This window comes from Lepisosteus platostomus, chromosome 13 (assembly GCF_059453375.1).
Source record: "Lepisosteus platostomus isolate fLepPlt1 chromosome 13, fLepPlt1.hap1, whole genome shotgun sequence".
Lineage (NCBI taxonomy): Eukaryota > Metazoa > Chordata > Actinopteri > Semionotiformes > Lepisosteidae > Lepisosteus > Lepisosteus platostomus.
In genome coordinates, this window is record NC_142623.1 from 30,885,952 (window position 1) to 30,899,152 (window position 13,201).

A 13,201-nucleotide genomic window follows, 5' to 3' on the forward strand; every position below is an offset into this window, starting at 1 on the left:
AGAAGTTGAAAGGAAGAAATTCTACATAAAACCAATATAAAAAACCATGCAAATATACAAATCCAGTCACTGCTTTATTAAAAACTGCATGAAGTACAGACATAGGTGTAGCTTAATTCAACATTACAGACAGCAGAGATGCGACTACAGAGTGACCCAGCTTTGGATCAGCGCTCATGTTCATCAAGGAATGCCTTCTTGAGATGTAGGTCTGCCCATCACTATTACTGTTTTTCCACGTAATGTAATTGCTGCGGAGTTAAAGCGCTTACTTGTTCACCTTTTCTTTCCATGTGAAATGGAAAAAATCACACCCATCTTTTTACCTGTGGTTATAAAACCCACCAATTTCAGTTACAACTACCTCTGGGCAGAAAACAGGGTAGATAAGCACTTCACAGCTGACACAGCAGGGCTGAAGGAAAGCCAGGCCAGAGTATTAGGTAAACCACTCGTCTCCTCCTTTCCTTCTGGCACCAGAGATAAACAGCTCCACCTGTTTGTGACCCCTCCTCTGCTCAGGCCTTCCATTATACAGAGCTGGTGTTTAGCCCGTGGGGAATGTGCGCCGTCAGGTGTGTGCTTGGCTAGCTCTCCCCCTCCAGAATCTCGGGGTGCTCCTGCCAGAACTGGTCCCCGATGATGTCACAATGCAGGGCGACGACTCTGCTCCGGCTGCGCGTCACCACCACCTCCTTCTCCTGCTCTTCGCTCGCACGTTTCACTGGTTTCGTCATGGTTTCGTCGAACTTCGAATGCATTTAAAAATGGGGTTAAAAAGTTACGCTTTTTGGGGGGGTTCAAAATGCAGAAAAGCCAAGCAGCCTAAAATCTAAATACACGCATGCAGACACTGCTATATCCCGATGCAGGTCAGCTATTCTGGTGTACAGGAATGAAAACGGTATCACACAGTATCACACAAGATGCATTCCTGACTAACGGACACAAATACTGGATAAGACAAAAGATGTTGGATCATCTTGGAGAAACAGGAATTATGTAAACGGCATGTTTTCATGAAAGACTTTGCTGTCTTTGCATTTCACCTTTTTCCAGACCAGAGCTGTGCCTTTCCTGTGGAGTAGAGGCTCGTTGTTGTAGTTAATGTTGAACTCTGCAAACAAGATCTCGTTCTTATCAGCTGCTAGAGTGCCCTAAAAAACATGAATGGAAAGCATCAGCACCTCTCCAGCAAACGCCATCTTGCACTGGCTGCTGTAGCCAAGACCATCAGGCACCAGGTGGTGTGATAAAAGAATCCATCCACCTTCTAAACTGCTTTATCCAGTACAGATATATTGGGGGAGCCGGAGCCTATCCCAGCAAGCAACGGGCACAAGGTGGGATACACCCTGGACAGGATGCCAGTCCATCACAGTGCACACACACACAGACACACAATTTTCCCAGAAGCCAATTAAGCTCCCAGCATGACTTTAGACTGTGGGAGGACAGCAGAGCATCCGGAGGACACCCATGTTAACATGGGGAGAACATGCAAACTCCACACAGACAGAGCCCAGGAACTGAACCCAGAGGCCCCGGCACTGCAAAGCAGCAATGCTAACCAGTGCGGTATCGTACACCCCACACACAAACATAAATAAACCACTGCACCACCAGAATTGGAACATCTTAAAACTCAGCAAGCCAACACAAATGGCCCAGCCCAGCCCAGAAAAATCAAATCTGAAAATATCATGGACCACCCCAAAAAAGTCCCATCCCAGCTGAATGATCACGTTACAGGTTTTTTTCAATGGCCGGCAAACTGAACGCCAGGCACTAGAATCCTGTTTTTTAAACCTGATGAACAGCATCGAGCCTTTGTGTTACAGAAGTGAAAACATGCAGGGAAGTTAAAATACTGTGACGTTGTTTCACATGATTTCAGTTTTAAGTCCAAAGCTTTTCCCAGGCCTTTTCTGTTTTTCAAAAGACACACACATAAATTAGCACGATACCATATGTCACTAAAATTGTACAAGCAGGCCAATCCCTCTTCATGGGTATTCCTGTCCTATAAGGGCCCTTATCAGCTCTGGGTTTTATGAAGAATTTTATACAAAAGCTGAACTGCATTCTGCATGAATGTCCTAGATATCGACTCAGGCCCAGAAGATGAAAGTGCTGATCAGAGCGTATTTACCGCAGTGGAGAGTCATCACCTGATGTTTACGGTTCAGGCCTGTTATTTTCCAGTATCTGAGTTGTAATTAAGTCCCACAAGCGAAGCTGAGCGATATAGCCCCATAATAAAGCTAAGGATTCAATTACACACAGGATGTGTCCAATCAGAAACCTGGTTATAAAGAATTTACCTTTGACGTGGTATGAAGACCTTAAAACAGCTTCTGTGTTTTCTTTGTGATTTTTATATTTTATTAAAAGCTTTGATGACTCCTAAAATAATTAGAGAGGTGTCCTGTTTTAACTCAAGAAGGACCGCCATAAGCATCTTTAGATAAACATGTAAGAATTGGAATAAAAATTCAAATTCTGCTAATTCTTTACCATGGATTATAAAGTACTTCTTGTTAGGTGACTGCAGTCATAAATTTGTCTCAGATGATTAATCACTAAAAGTGGCTTTCTAAAGCTAGAAAAAAAAATACATTTTTAATTTAAATTTACATTTAAATTAGAAGTGAATTACATTTTTTTATTTTATTTTATTGGTCACACCAGCTGTTTCAGAAATCTAGCCCTCTCTTTGAAAGCACAGCAATCCTCCAGTTAGCCCACACACACACACCCCAAAAAACCTTCTCACCCTCAGTCTCTCCTCTGCTTGGGATGTGGTCAGCCCACCCTTCTGCACCAAAGTCCAAAACACCGTGTTGTACAAGTTATTAATATGACCTGGAAAACAGGAGCACCACGCGAGTCAAAACAGTGGTCGGAGATTCAGGATGTGAGAAACAGAAACAATCCAGCAAGAGAGCAAAGAAATTCCAGTCGCTGAACATTTGTAGAGCTGTCTTCTTTCCACTTTACCCAGTACAGCGTCGTGGAGGAACTGGAGCAACAGGCACAAGGGAAGGGAACACTCTGGATGGGACACCAGTCCATCACAGGACACGGACACACTCACACTCAAACCAGAGCCAGTTTTCCCAGAACCAGCCTATCTACTGACTGTGGGAGGAAACCCACACAAACTTGGGGAGAACATACAAACGCTACACAGACAGCAATCCCAGGGATTGAACCCAGGGCACCAGCACTGTGAGACAGCAGGGCCGACCCATCTGCAGAGCAAAATTTTCAAATGGAAAACAAAACATTCACATGTTTTATTTAGTCGAAAGAGTCTCTGGTGGTGGAGAATGAAGCGCTGGGAGCACTCACAGTCGGCCTGTCTCCAGCTGAGGTAGTCTCTGAGGTTCTGGTTGCTAGGATACAGCACCACCCTGCCATCAAAGCCAGGGGGATACTTCAGCTCCTGGTCCCCAAAATAGTCCTTCCAGTAGAAGACGTAGCTAGAGGAGAACTGCGATGCCACATGAGTCATCAGCTTGCTGTAGAGGCAAGAGAAGATAAGATGGGCACGCTTGTGGTCTCTGTTACCCACCAAAATTTAAAATACAGCTATTCACAGTGTGTTTGGCAAGAAGAGGCAAGCTCACAGACGCACTGGGCTTCACATTTGTCCTGTGCTGTGGGCAGTCAACGGTGACAAGTGAGGCTATCTTGGTCATAGCTGTGTGGGTTTTAGTGAGACAGGATGCAGGCTCCCGCAACGTAATTTTAGATTCTTTCCACTGCAGTGGGTCAGAGGTCTCTGGAGGTGTGTAGAGCCTTTAAGAGGGTGTCTTCTCTCGTGTCCTTAAAACCTTTGCAGGTCAGGTCTCTCCCGTATATACAGACCTTTTTAACCTCTCTCTGTCCCTGTCAGTTGTGCCAGAGTGCGTCAAGAGAACAACAACCGTGCCACTGCCCAAGCAGACCGAGATAACTTGTTTGAATGATTACAGCCCAGTGGCACTCACTTCAGTGATATGAAGTGACTGGAAAGCCATGATTGGTAAGGGCCATGATTGGTAAAGGCCAATGGGAAATTTGCCCAGGACTCAGGATTACACCCCTACTCTTATCGAGAAACGCCCTGGGATTTTTAATGACCACAGAGAGTCAGGATCTCGGTTTTACATCTCATCCGAAGGATGGCATCTGTTTACAGTATAATGTCCCCGTCACTATACTGGGGCATTAGGACCCACACAGACCGCAAGGTGAGCGCCCCCTGCTGGCCCCACTAACACCTCTTCCAACAGCAACCTTAGTTTTTCCCAGGAGGTCACCCATCCAGGTACTGACCAGGCTCACACCTGCTGAGCTTCAGCGGGCTGCCAGTTGTGAGTTGCGAGGTGATATAAACTGCACTATCCCAGACTCCCTTGACCCACTTCAGTTGGCTTACCACCCAAATAGATCAGTGAATGATGCCATATCTCTAGCACTTCATACTGCCCTAGAACATTTGGACAGGTGGGGTACCTATGCTAGGATGCTATTTATAGATTCCAGCTCAGCCTTAAACACAAGGCTATAGAACAGGTTCTACCCTACTGCAGTATGCATCCTTAACAGCTAACTGCAGTGCCTGAGAACTCAGTGCACCTCTGCATTACGCACTTTTTGCATGGACTACCATGTGTTTTTTTTCACTACCACATCTTTATTTTTCTTCACAATGTTTTTATCGCTCTTGTTATTATTTATCATGTTTGCAATGTGCTGTCTCCATTGTGTGGTGTCGTCTGCTGTACTGTGTGTGTGTAAGAGATCAGTGTGAATAAGAAATCCAGTGTACATGTCCCTGTGGCAGTAACCTCCCCTACGCCTCTGTCTCTGTCCCCGTGACGTCCCCGCGCCTGGTGGAGAACAAGAGGTTGGGGGCCGCACCTGGCTCTTCTCTTGAACCAGTGGGAGGACCTCTTGAAGACGAAGCTGTACTCGTCGCTCTGCCCGTAGGCGATGACGATGTCCTCCAGCTCCTCCATGACCGAGCGGGCGCTGCGCGTCATCAGGCCCAGCGCGTGCTCGTCGTTGGGCTTCGTGAACTGGTGCTGCTCAGCAAACCTGGGGAGGGAAGGGGCGTTAATATCGGCAAACAAGAAAGGAGAAGAGACCCTCTGGGTCAGGCCCAGCTCGCTCTCTTTCAGCCCTCTCTTCCGTGACCACACAGGTGACGCACAGATCCGCCACACAATTTCCTGCTCTGCCCCATTCGGCTGGTGAGAGCTTCCAACTGCGCAGACAGCCTCTGGATTTGCCAGGAGGCCAAGGCCAGGAGGAAGTTCTGCACATGCAGCTTTGTGTAGCTCTCAGAAGGGTACACAATCACAGCGGTGCCACGGTTTCAGAGACGAGAAACAAGATTTTAAGTCCTATCGCCGAATTAAAGTTTAATGACACCTACACCCGTTGTGCTTAAGATTTTATTCAAAATCGGAATGTGTCAAGCACCTGCGCATTTAACTGCTTATTAAGAATTTTATTTGAAATAATAGCAAAGCGCCGGTACCATATCACCCTGCAGCTCTCAACTGGAAGCCCAATGAAGCTCAGCAGGTGTGAGCCTGGTCAGTACCTGGATGGGAGACCACCTGGGAAGCTATGCTTGCTGCTGGAAGAGGTGTTAGTGGGACCAGTGGGGGGCGCCCACCCTGCGGTCTGTGTGGGTCCTTATGCCCCAGTATAGTTGGGGGGGACACTATACTGTAGTGGGCGCTGTCTTTCGGATGAGATGTAAAACCGAGATCCTGACTCTCAGTGGTCATTAAAGATCCCTGGGCATTTCTCGATAAGAGTAGGGAGTTATCCCGGTGTCCGGGCCAAATTTCCCCCCTCGGCCTTTACCGTGGCCACCAAATTGTCCTCATGTGTGATTGGCTTGCACTTGCCCTGCAATGGACTAGCGTCCAGTCCAGGGTGTACCCTGCCTTGCACTCATTGCTTGCCAGATAGGCTCCGGCTTCCTGTGACATCATGTGGTATTAAGTGGTTTGGTAAATGACATGACTTAATAGCAAAGTCCTTCACTCAGAAAAAAAAGCTAACAATTGGATGCATTAGGCATCCCCATCCAGTGAATGACAAAAGGCTGTCTGCGTTGTAATAATTCACGGCTGACCATTACCTGGGATCACCTGCAGTGCCCTAGAAGCTGACTGATCCAAGAAACCACCTCCTGCGAGAGCAGCGTGGTTGTGGTCTGCAATGCTACTCACTTGTGGAAGTTTCGACCGTCTAAGCGCACGACGATGTAGCAGTTCCTCAGACAGGTGTCGTCCGTCTCGAAGGAGCGGACGTACTCGAATTTGCTCTTGGCCATGGCGGGGGCGCGCGAGGCGAGGAAGCCGCGGACAGAGGAGGCCCGACCGCCTCTGTGGGCCGCGCGGTTGGCCAGGCACGATCCGAAGGCTCTGCGGAACGGAGTCAGGCGCGGTCCCGCTAACATCAGCTACCTGTGAGCAGGAAGAACACAAACACAGAAAACCCGCGGGCTTGGTTTGTAAGGCTGCGATATAGCGATATGAGACGTAAAACCGAGGTCCAATATGGCACACTCACTGATCTATTTGGGCGGTAGGCCAACTGAAGTGGGTCAAGGGAGTCTGGGATAGTGCAGTTTATATCACCTCGCAACTCACAACTGAAAGCCCGCTGAAGCTCAGCAGGTGTGAGCCTGGTCAGTACCTGGATGGGTGACCTCCTGGGAAAAACTAAGGTTGCTGTTGGAAGAGGTGTTAGTGGGGCCAGCAGGGGGCGGTCACCCTGCGGTCCATGTGGGTCCTAATGCCCCAGTATAGTGACGGGGACATTCTACTGTAAACAGATGCCGTCCTTCGGATGAGACGTAAAACCGAGATCCTGACTCTCTGTGGTCATTAAAAATCCCAGGGCGTTTCTTGAAAAGAGTAGGGGTGTAACCCCAGCGTTCTGGGCAAATTTCCCATTGGCCCTTACCAATCATGGCCTCCTAATAATCCCCATCTATGAATTGGCTTCATTACTCTGTTCTTTTTAATAGCTGGTGTGTGGGGAGCGTTTTGGCACACTATGGCTGCCATCACATCATCCAGGTGGGGCTGCACATTGGTGGTGGAGTGGAGTCCCCATTACCTGTAAACAGCTTTGAGTGGAGTGTCCAGAAAAGTGCTATATAAGTGTAAGGACTTAATAATAATATTATTATTATTATTATTATTAGTAGTAGTATTATTATAGTTCAGGTGGGTAGCTGCGTCAGCATGCGTAGGCTGCAAAGGAACAAGTAATAGGTTTATTAAACCTATTACTTGTTCCATTATTATTTTAGTACACACCAGGTACAAACGACCTCATATTTTGTGCCCGTATTAACCTAATATTCCGCTGAACACCAATTAAAGTAGCAGCTCTGTTATTGTATTCTACGTAGTATTAGGCTATTTAAAGACCTGCCACAACACTTATCTAATACAAACGTCAAAGAGATTTAGATTAGAAATACAGGCCAGTATAATGGGCTGTACTGATTTGACTTTAAGGCTCAATATCTCTAAGAATGTAAAGCGCTTTGCGTGGAGTGTCCGGAACAGCGCAGTGGAAGTGTAAGGGATTATTAATGTGCTCGATGCTTTTGCAAATTACGCATATTCGAATATATGCTTATCATCGGGACTACAAACACCGGAATTCATAATGAGGACCTTAACCGAAGGGCCTTCCAGCACATCAATGGGTACGGGACCGACACATTAACACAGCGTTTAGCTACATGATAGCAGTGTAATAGATGTTTGTTTTTTAACGCAAGATATATGTAACAGGGCATATTAACCACAAGTAGAGAGAAACAACCCTTTCCTCAAAAAGAAGGAACACAAGACTGGTTGAAAATGCACGTAACTAGGTGCTAAGCGTATAACACATTTTAACAACCCTTACCCATTCCTCCTGTCATATGCGACTTTACCCAAGCTGTCGGATAAACGCAAGCTACCTCAACAACCTCGTGTAGTGTACAATTAATGTGTACAGGGAAACCGTGAAGTCCATGTGTACAGGCCAGACCCATATACTGCATTTCGGAGGGGGGAAAAGCGTAGTACACTTTCACACCAGCGTGTAGTTAAGGAGAAAGAGCAATATAAAATAAAAATATGTAGTTATAATACATAGTTATCGTGGAAAACTGATATAACTTATACTTTTATTGTTTTGGTTTTTGCAAACGGTATGTATAATTACACGATCACCCCTACAACAAATTCCAGCTTTAAAGTGCGGTACTACATTTAGAGTATCCAACTGCATCATAAAGCTACATTTTGGTTCCTATCTGTGAACTCAGGCGAGTGAGAGAGAAACGCCTATTGCAATTTCCAGAAAAAAGTCGTAACAACTTGAAACGAACGCATTTGTGTCGGTGATTATTAAAAAAAATATAAACGAAAACATAAATCGCATAATGAACACAAAAAATGTCGTAGCAAAAAAAAACAGCAACTTGTGGGCTGATACTCCCTCTAGCGGCAATCAGGAAGCAGTTCTACAAACTCCTTGGACTACATGTCCCATGACGCACAGCTGCGGGTCTTTCAAACATGGAGGAGAGTGAACGGAAAGTGACGGACAGATGCTCTGCAACTGAAAAGCGCGGTGATATTATGAACCCCAGTTCGCTTCGGGACCCAGACGAGGAGCAGAGCGAAGAGCCCGAAGATGACCTGAAAGTTAAGCTGGATGTCAGCTCGGATAAGTTTGATCCGTTGTTGGCGCTTTACTGTCCCGAAATCTCGCTGCCGTACCCCAATGTGAAGTGCTTCAACAACATCGCTCAGTATGAAAGTTTTCTCAGAGGGGGCAGCGGCAGAGCGAAGCCGCAGAACGTGGCGAAAAAAAACAGGAAAGCCAAGAAAGGCGTCCCGGACCCAGAGAGGATCGAGAGGCTAAAAAAGTTGATGGTGAATGCGCCGACGGAGGAGGGAGCTGGGGGCCGCCAGAGACCGCCAAGAAAAACTAGGGTTCCCAAAAATGTTCTGACCAGAATGGCCGGTAAGCAAAAACTGTAACGCCTGTACCGTCTGCACACACTTGACTCTACCTACACCCGTCACGTAAAAATCGTTGTAGGTTTAATGCAAATGATGAAACTTTGCCCAAATGATTGTACAAGCAGTAGTCAAAGCAGCAGCATTTTCAAATTCTCAGATGATACAGCTGTGTTTGGCTTAATGTATTATCAGGGATGGTATTACAGTGTGCCTTGCCTTGTGGTAATCTCACTGCTATGCCGTTTGCCTCGTCAGTTCACGCTGGGAGCCCCCTGGGAGAGCTGTACCGCTGTGTCCAGGAGAAGATCCGGGTCAAAGTTCACATCCGCACTTTCAAAGGGCTGAGAGGAGTCTGCAGTGGGTTCCTGGTGGCCTTTGACAAGTTCTGGAACATGGTACCTCCCTTCCCATTGTCAGAGTGCTATAGTTATACAGGAAATTTTGCCTAGGTTCCTGGCTCCGATTTCTTGTATAACAGTAGCAGGTTGCCTCTTCAAAGTAGTAAACTGGCCAGCAGCTGCTCTAGTGAAAAAGCTTAGACTGGAACATTCCAGTATACAGTATTCAAAGAAAAACACTGTGCCTTGTTCAGTCTTGTGCTGTAGTTTTCTTGTCCTTCTGCCATCCTTGGTTAAAAGGCTCTTCTCGGCCTTGTTTTCCGCCTGATAGTTGTTCCCCTTGTTTTGCACTTTTAACAACATTTTTGGCGCATCAACCAAAAGCCAAAAGGTTGAGGACAAAATTAAGAAATGCAGAGTCCACACAGTGTGTGTTTCACCTCACAGTGAGGTCACAGTGTGTGCAGGACACCCAGCCTGCTTCTTTGTGAGCGTAACGTCTGGATTTTAGCCGCTGTTTGCTGGCGTTCTGCAGAGCCCGTTGGAATGTGTGCTTTGGCGAGCTGTGGAGCTGTCTGTCTTCTGAGCTGTCTTTTGGCCTGCCCCTCCCCTCTGCTGTTTCAGGCTCTGGTGGACGTTGACGAGACCTACAGGAAGCCCCTGCTGGGGGAGGCCTTTCACCACGAGCGTGCTCTGACTGTCACCAGGGTGGGTACGGCCAACCGTGGCGTCCAGGCAAACAAGCCTGCTCCCATCCATCCCTTCTCTAAACCTTTAATTCAATTCAGGGTTGCAGGGTAGCCGGAGCCTGTCCCAGCATGCAACGGGTGCTAAGCAGGGTACACCCTGGATGGGACGCCAGTCCTTCACAGGGCACATACAGACACAAACATGTGGGCAGTTAACCTACCAGTACGTCTTTGTACTGTGGGAGGAAAACAGAACATCATAAAGAAACTTATGCAATCGTTATGAGAACATGCAAACTCCACACAGATAGCACCCCAGGTAGCAGGTAGCAGCAGTGTTAATCACTGTGCCACCATGCTAGCCTTCAAAGCTGGTAGTCTTTTTTTTTTTTTAGAATCACATATTATTTTTCTTCTACCCACCCGACTTAGAGTCGCCACTCGTGTGTGTGTTCACACAACCCACAGCTACGAACCCTGTAACCACACACAGGGGAGAAAGAGGAAGTGCGGGCAGACTCCTCTGGCCCACTCACTTCTGAGCCAATCGTCTTTTAATACGTCACCTGCAGCACCACCCCCAGACTGCATGCTCAGCTTTGATTGGAGGAGAGGCGCTTCCCTCTCCAACAGCACTACTTGCCTGCTTGGCCCCAGGAGGGTGAGAGAGAGGCCTGATGCCTGCTCCCACCCAGCACTCAGCGGAGCTCAGACAGTTGCACACTGTGGCTTGGGGAATCCCGATCCCAGCCAGTCTGCCTCGGGCCCTTACTGTCTGAGTCCCCTCAACAGCTGTATTCTTGAAAACGTGTACATTTACCTATGCAGTTGTAAGTAATATAGCAAGCTTGAGATATTCAGGTTGTGGTATTTAAGATCCGGCAGTGCACAGTCAGATCCAGGAGTGGATCTAACCGCTGCGCAGTGGGAGTCTCACCAGTTTCCTTTGAGATTTAGTGACAGGGAGCTCTCTCTCCTCTTGCTTGCACAGTTCAGGGTGTAACGCCAGCCTGAGATGGCTTTGCGATATTTGATCAAGTTCATGTTTAAAGTTTATCAAATGCACATCAATACAGTGAAATCAAATGATCATGTCGCCCATTTCTGACACCTCCAGCTGTTTGACGTGGCGAAAACATGCAAACGCCACACAGATAGCACCCCAGGTCCAGATTGAATGCAGTGTTAACCAAGTGGATCTAACTGCTGTGCAGTGGGAGTCTCGCCAGTGTCCTGTGAGATTTAGTGACAGGGAGCTCTCTCTCCCCTCTTGCTGGCACGGTTCAGGGGGGTGCGCAAGCCGGAGACGGCTTTTCTTAGCGATATGTGATCATGTCGCCCATGTCCGTGTCCTGCAGCTGTTCGACAGGCTGAAGCTGCAGGAATCCCCGGATTTCGGGGCGCCGGAGGAAAGGTGCGGAGGGGACCCGCCGAGGACGCAGGAGTCCAGGACCGCCGGCGAGCCCCCGCCGGCTGGGGAGCACACGCCGGCCCGCCAGCTGCGCGGGTCGCCGAGGAAGAAGGCGTGTGGCGGACCCGGCAAGGAGAGGGAGGGGCCGGGCCTGGGAGGAGCGCAGGACACGGCTCCGGGTCCGCGGACTGAACCAGAGAGCGGGACAGAGGGCGGGGGAAGACAGCCCAAGCCCAGAGTGGACTACCAGCATGTGCACAGAAGGCACGTCAACCAGCTCTTCATCCGGGGAGAAAATATACTGCTTGTCAATTTAGAACAGTAGATATAAAGAGAACGTCAGGTCACCGGAAAACCGAATCAAATGGAGTTTTATGACGTTTAACACCTACATTAAACGGATTTATAGGCTGATTGCGGCATCCCGTGTTTTCAGCGGCGCTGGCCGAACAGCTAGCCTCCCGAGTCGGGAGCAGTACGTCGCTCCTGGACGGGGGCGGGACACCGGGGCGGAGCAGAGCGGCGCCCTTCTCTCGCACATCGGCCTGGTCCACGCACGGCGAAACGCGCCTCCGTGCTGCTATTCTGTGGAGTTCCGTTTCTGACTTTCTCACGGAGGAGAAAAGAACGTTCACGCGTTGCCTGAAGTGGCACCACACGGAAATTAAAGAAAATAAAATGACATGCAGCAACAAAGCAAAGTGCTAAAAATAAAAAAAAATGAGGCGTGTGAAGATATTTACGGATTTTTTTGAAGAAACCTGGGGTATTATAATAAAATGTGTCTTTCTACCCTTAATGCTTCCGGTTATGAAGGTGTTAAAAATTGCTATTGGTATATAAGGGTTAAATAAAATGGTGAAAATTAGATGAATATCTAAGAATTATTTGAATGAGGCCAAGCCAGTAGATTATTGTCTCATAAACGTTTTAGTGGTGATTCCCATGTAATTATCATTTACCCAGGGTGGGGAGATTTGATCCGAATTCGTTTTTCTTGTCTGTTCCAGACGCACTAGCTTTTTAATGAAGAAGCTCTTTCACGCCCCCCGCTGAGCTCCCTGCAGTTAGTGCTGTCAGCCAGCAGAGGGAGCGAGGTACTGACTTTTCTATTTTCTACGCAAATTCCATTTTTTAAGAGTGCTAGCTTGCTTCAAGCCCCCAAAAAGTGTCGTTTTTTTCAAAATTCGCTATATGATGTCAGCTATGCGCGTATACCGTAAGTAGTTTATTCAGCGTGATAAAACTGGTGAGTTTTTATTAAAGAGAGCGTAGTTTCAGGATGAGCTACCCCAGTCCTCGGAGAGCCAAACGGTTCTCGGGTTTTCATTCCCCCCTCTGTTCTTAATTACTTAATTGAGCTCATTAATTAAATAAGAGGTCAAATGAGCTGTCTCATTCAGGCCCTCTCCAGTAGCTAATCGAAAACTGCCACGCACAGGACAGGAGTGATCCCGCCCCAGGTCGGGATGGGGGCTTGTTTTGATGTACTGCACGTCTCCGAAGAAGCCGAGCAAGTTCCAAGATTCATTTCACTGCCCATAAAACCAAAACCTCTGGCCAGTCGAGGGGCGTTGGTGTGCCTCAGGAGTGAGTGAGCCCAGCTGATCTCCACCAGATGATTTCTGGAGGTCACGTCAGCTCCGCCTTGGGCAGCCAAGGAACACTTACAAAAGTGACCAAATTGAACTCGAGGGCCCCTTTACGTTTCTT

At 47.8% G+C, this 13,201-nt stretch overlaps 2 protein-coding genes across 2 annotated transcripts; one reads left to right on the top strand and one right to left on the bottom strand.

The window, feature by feature from the left end:
- Positions 1-61: 61 nt before the first annotated feature.
- Positions 62-8,084, bottom strand: thg1l (tRNA-histidine guanylyltransferase 1-like). Its single transcript, XM_088604116.1, has 7 exons — positions 7,942-8,084; positions 6,240-6,476; positions 4,912-5,088; positions 3,355-3,524; positions 2,777-2,865; positions 1,050-1,157; positions 62-749 (listed from the first exon to the last, which is right to left on the bottom strand). Exons 2-7 carry the CDS (start codon positions 6,467-6,469, stop codon positions 588-590), a joined length of 936 nt encoding a protein of 311 aa, XP_088460242.1. The 5' UTR covers positions 6,470-6,476; positions 7,942-8,084; the 3' UTR covers positions 62-587.
- A 478-nt stretch (positions 8,085-8,562) lies between these two features.
- On the top strand, positions 8,563-12,362 carry lsm11 (LSM11, U7 small nuclear RNA associated). Its single transcript, XM_088604115.1, has 4 exons — positions 8,563-9,051; positions 9,306-9,445; positions 10,013-10,096; positions 11,436-12,362. Exons 1-4 carry the CDS (start codon positions 8,601-8,603, stop codon positions 11,811-11,813), a joined length of 1,053 nt encoding a protein of 350 aa, XP_088460241.1. The 5' UTR covers positions 8,563-8,600; the 3' UTR covers positions 11,814-12,362.
- Positions 12,363-13,201: the final 839 nt, after the last annotated feature.

Coding starts and splice junctions, on each gene's coding strand:
- thg1l (XM_088604116.1), bottom strand. CDS start 6,469: ATGTTAGCGGGACCGCGCCTGACTCCGTTCCGCAGAGCCTTCGGATCG. Junction 3,525..4,911: donor TGGTTCAAGAGAAGAGCCAG/GTGCGGCCCCCA, acceptor TTGCCTCTACAG/CAAGCTGATGACTCATGTGG. Junction 2,866..3,354: donor CAGCTGGAGACAGGCCGACT/GTGAGTGCTCCC, acceptor CCTGTTTTCCAG/GTCATATTAATAACTTGTAC.
- lsm11 (XM_088604115.1), top strand. CDS start 8,601: ATGGAGGAGAGTGAACGGAAAGTGACGGACAGATGCTCTGCAACTGAA. Junction 9,446..10,012: donor TTGACAAGTTCTGGAACATG/GTACCTCCCTTC, acceptor CTGCTGTTTCAG/GCTCTGGTGGACGTTGACGA. Junction 10,097..11,435: donor GTGCTCTGACTGTCACCAGG/GTGGGTACGGCC, acceptor CGTGTCCTGCAG/CTGTTCGACAGGCTGAAGCT.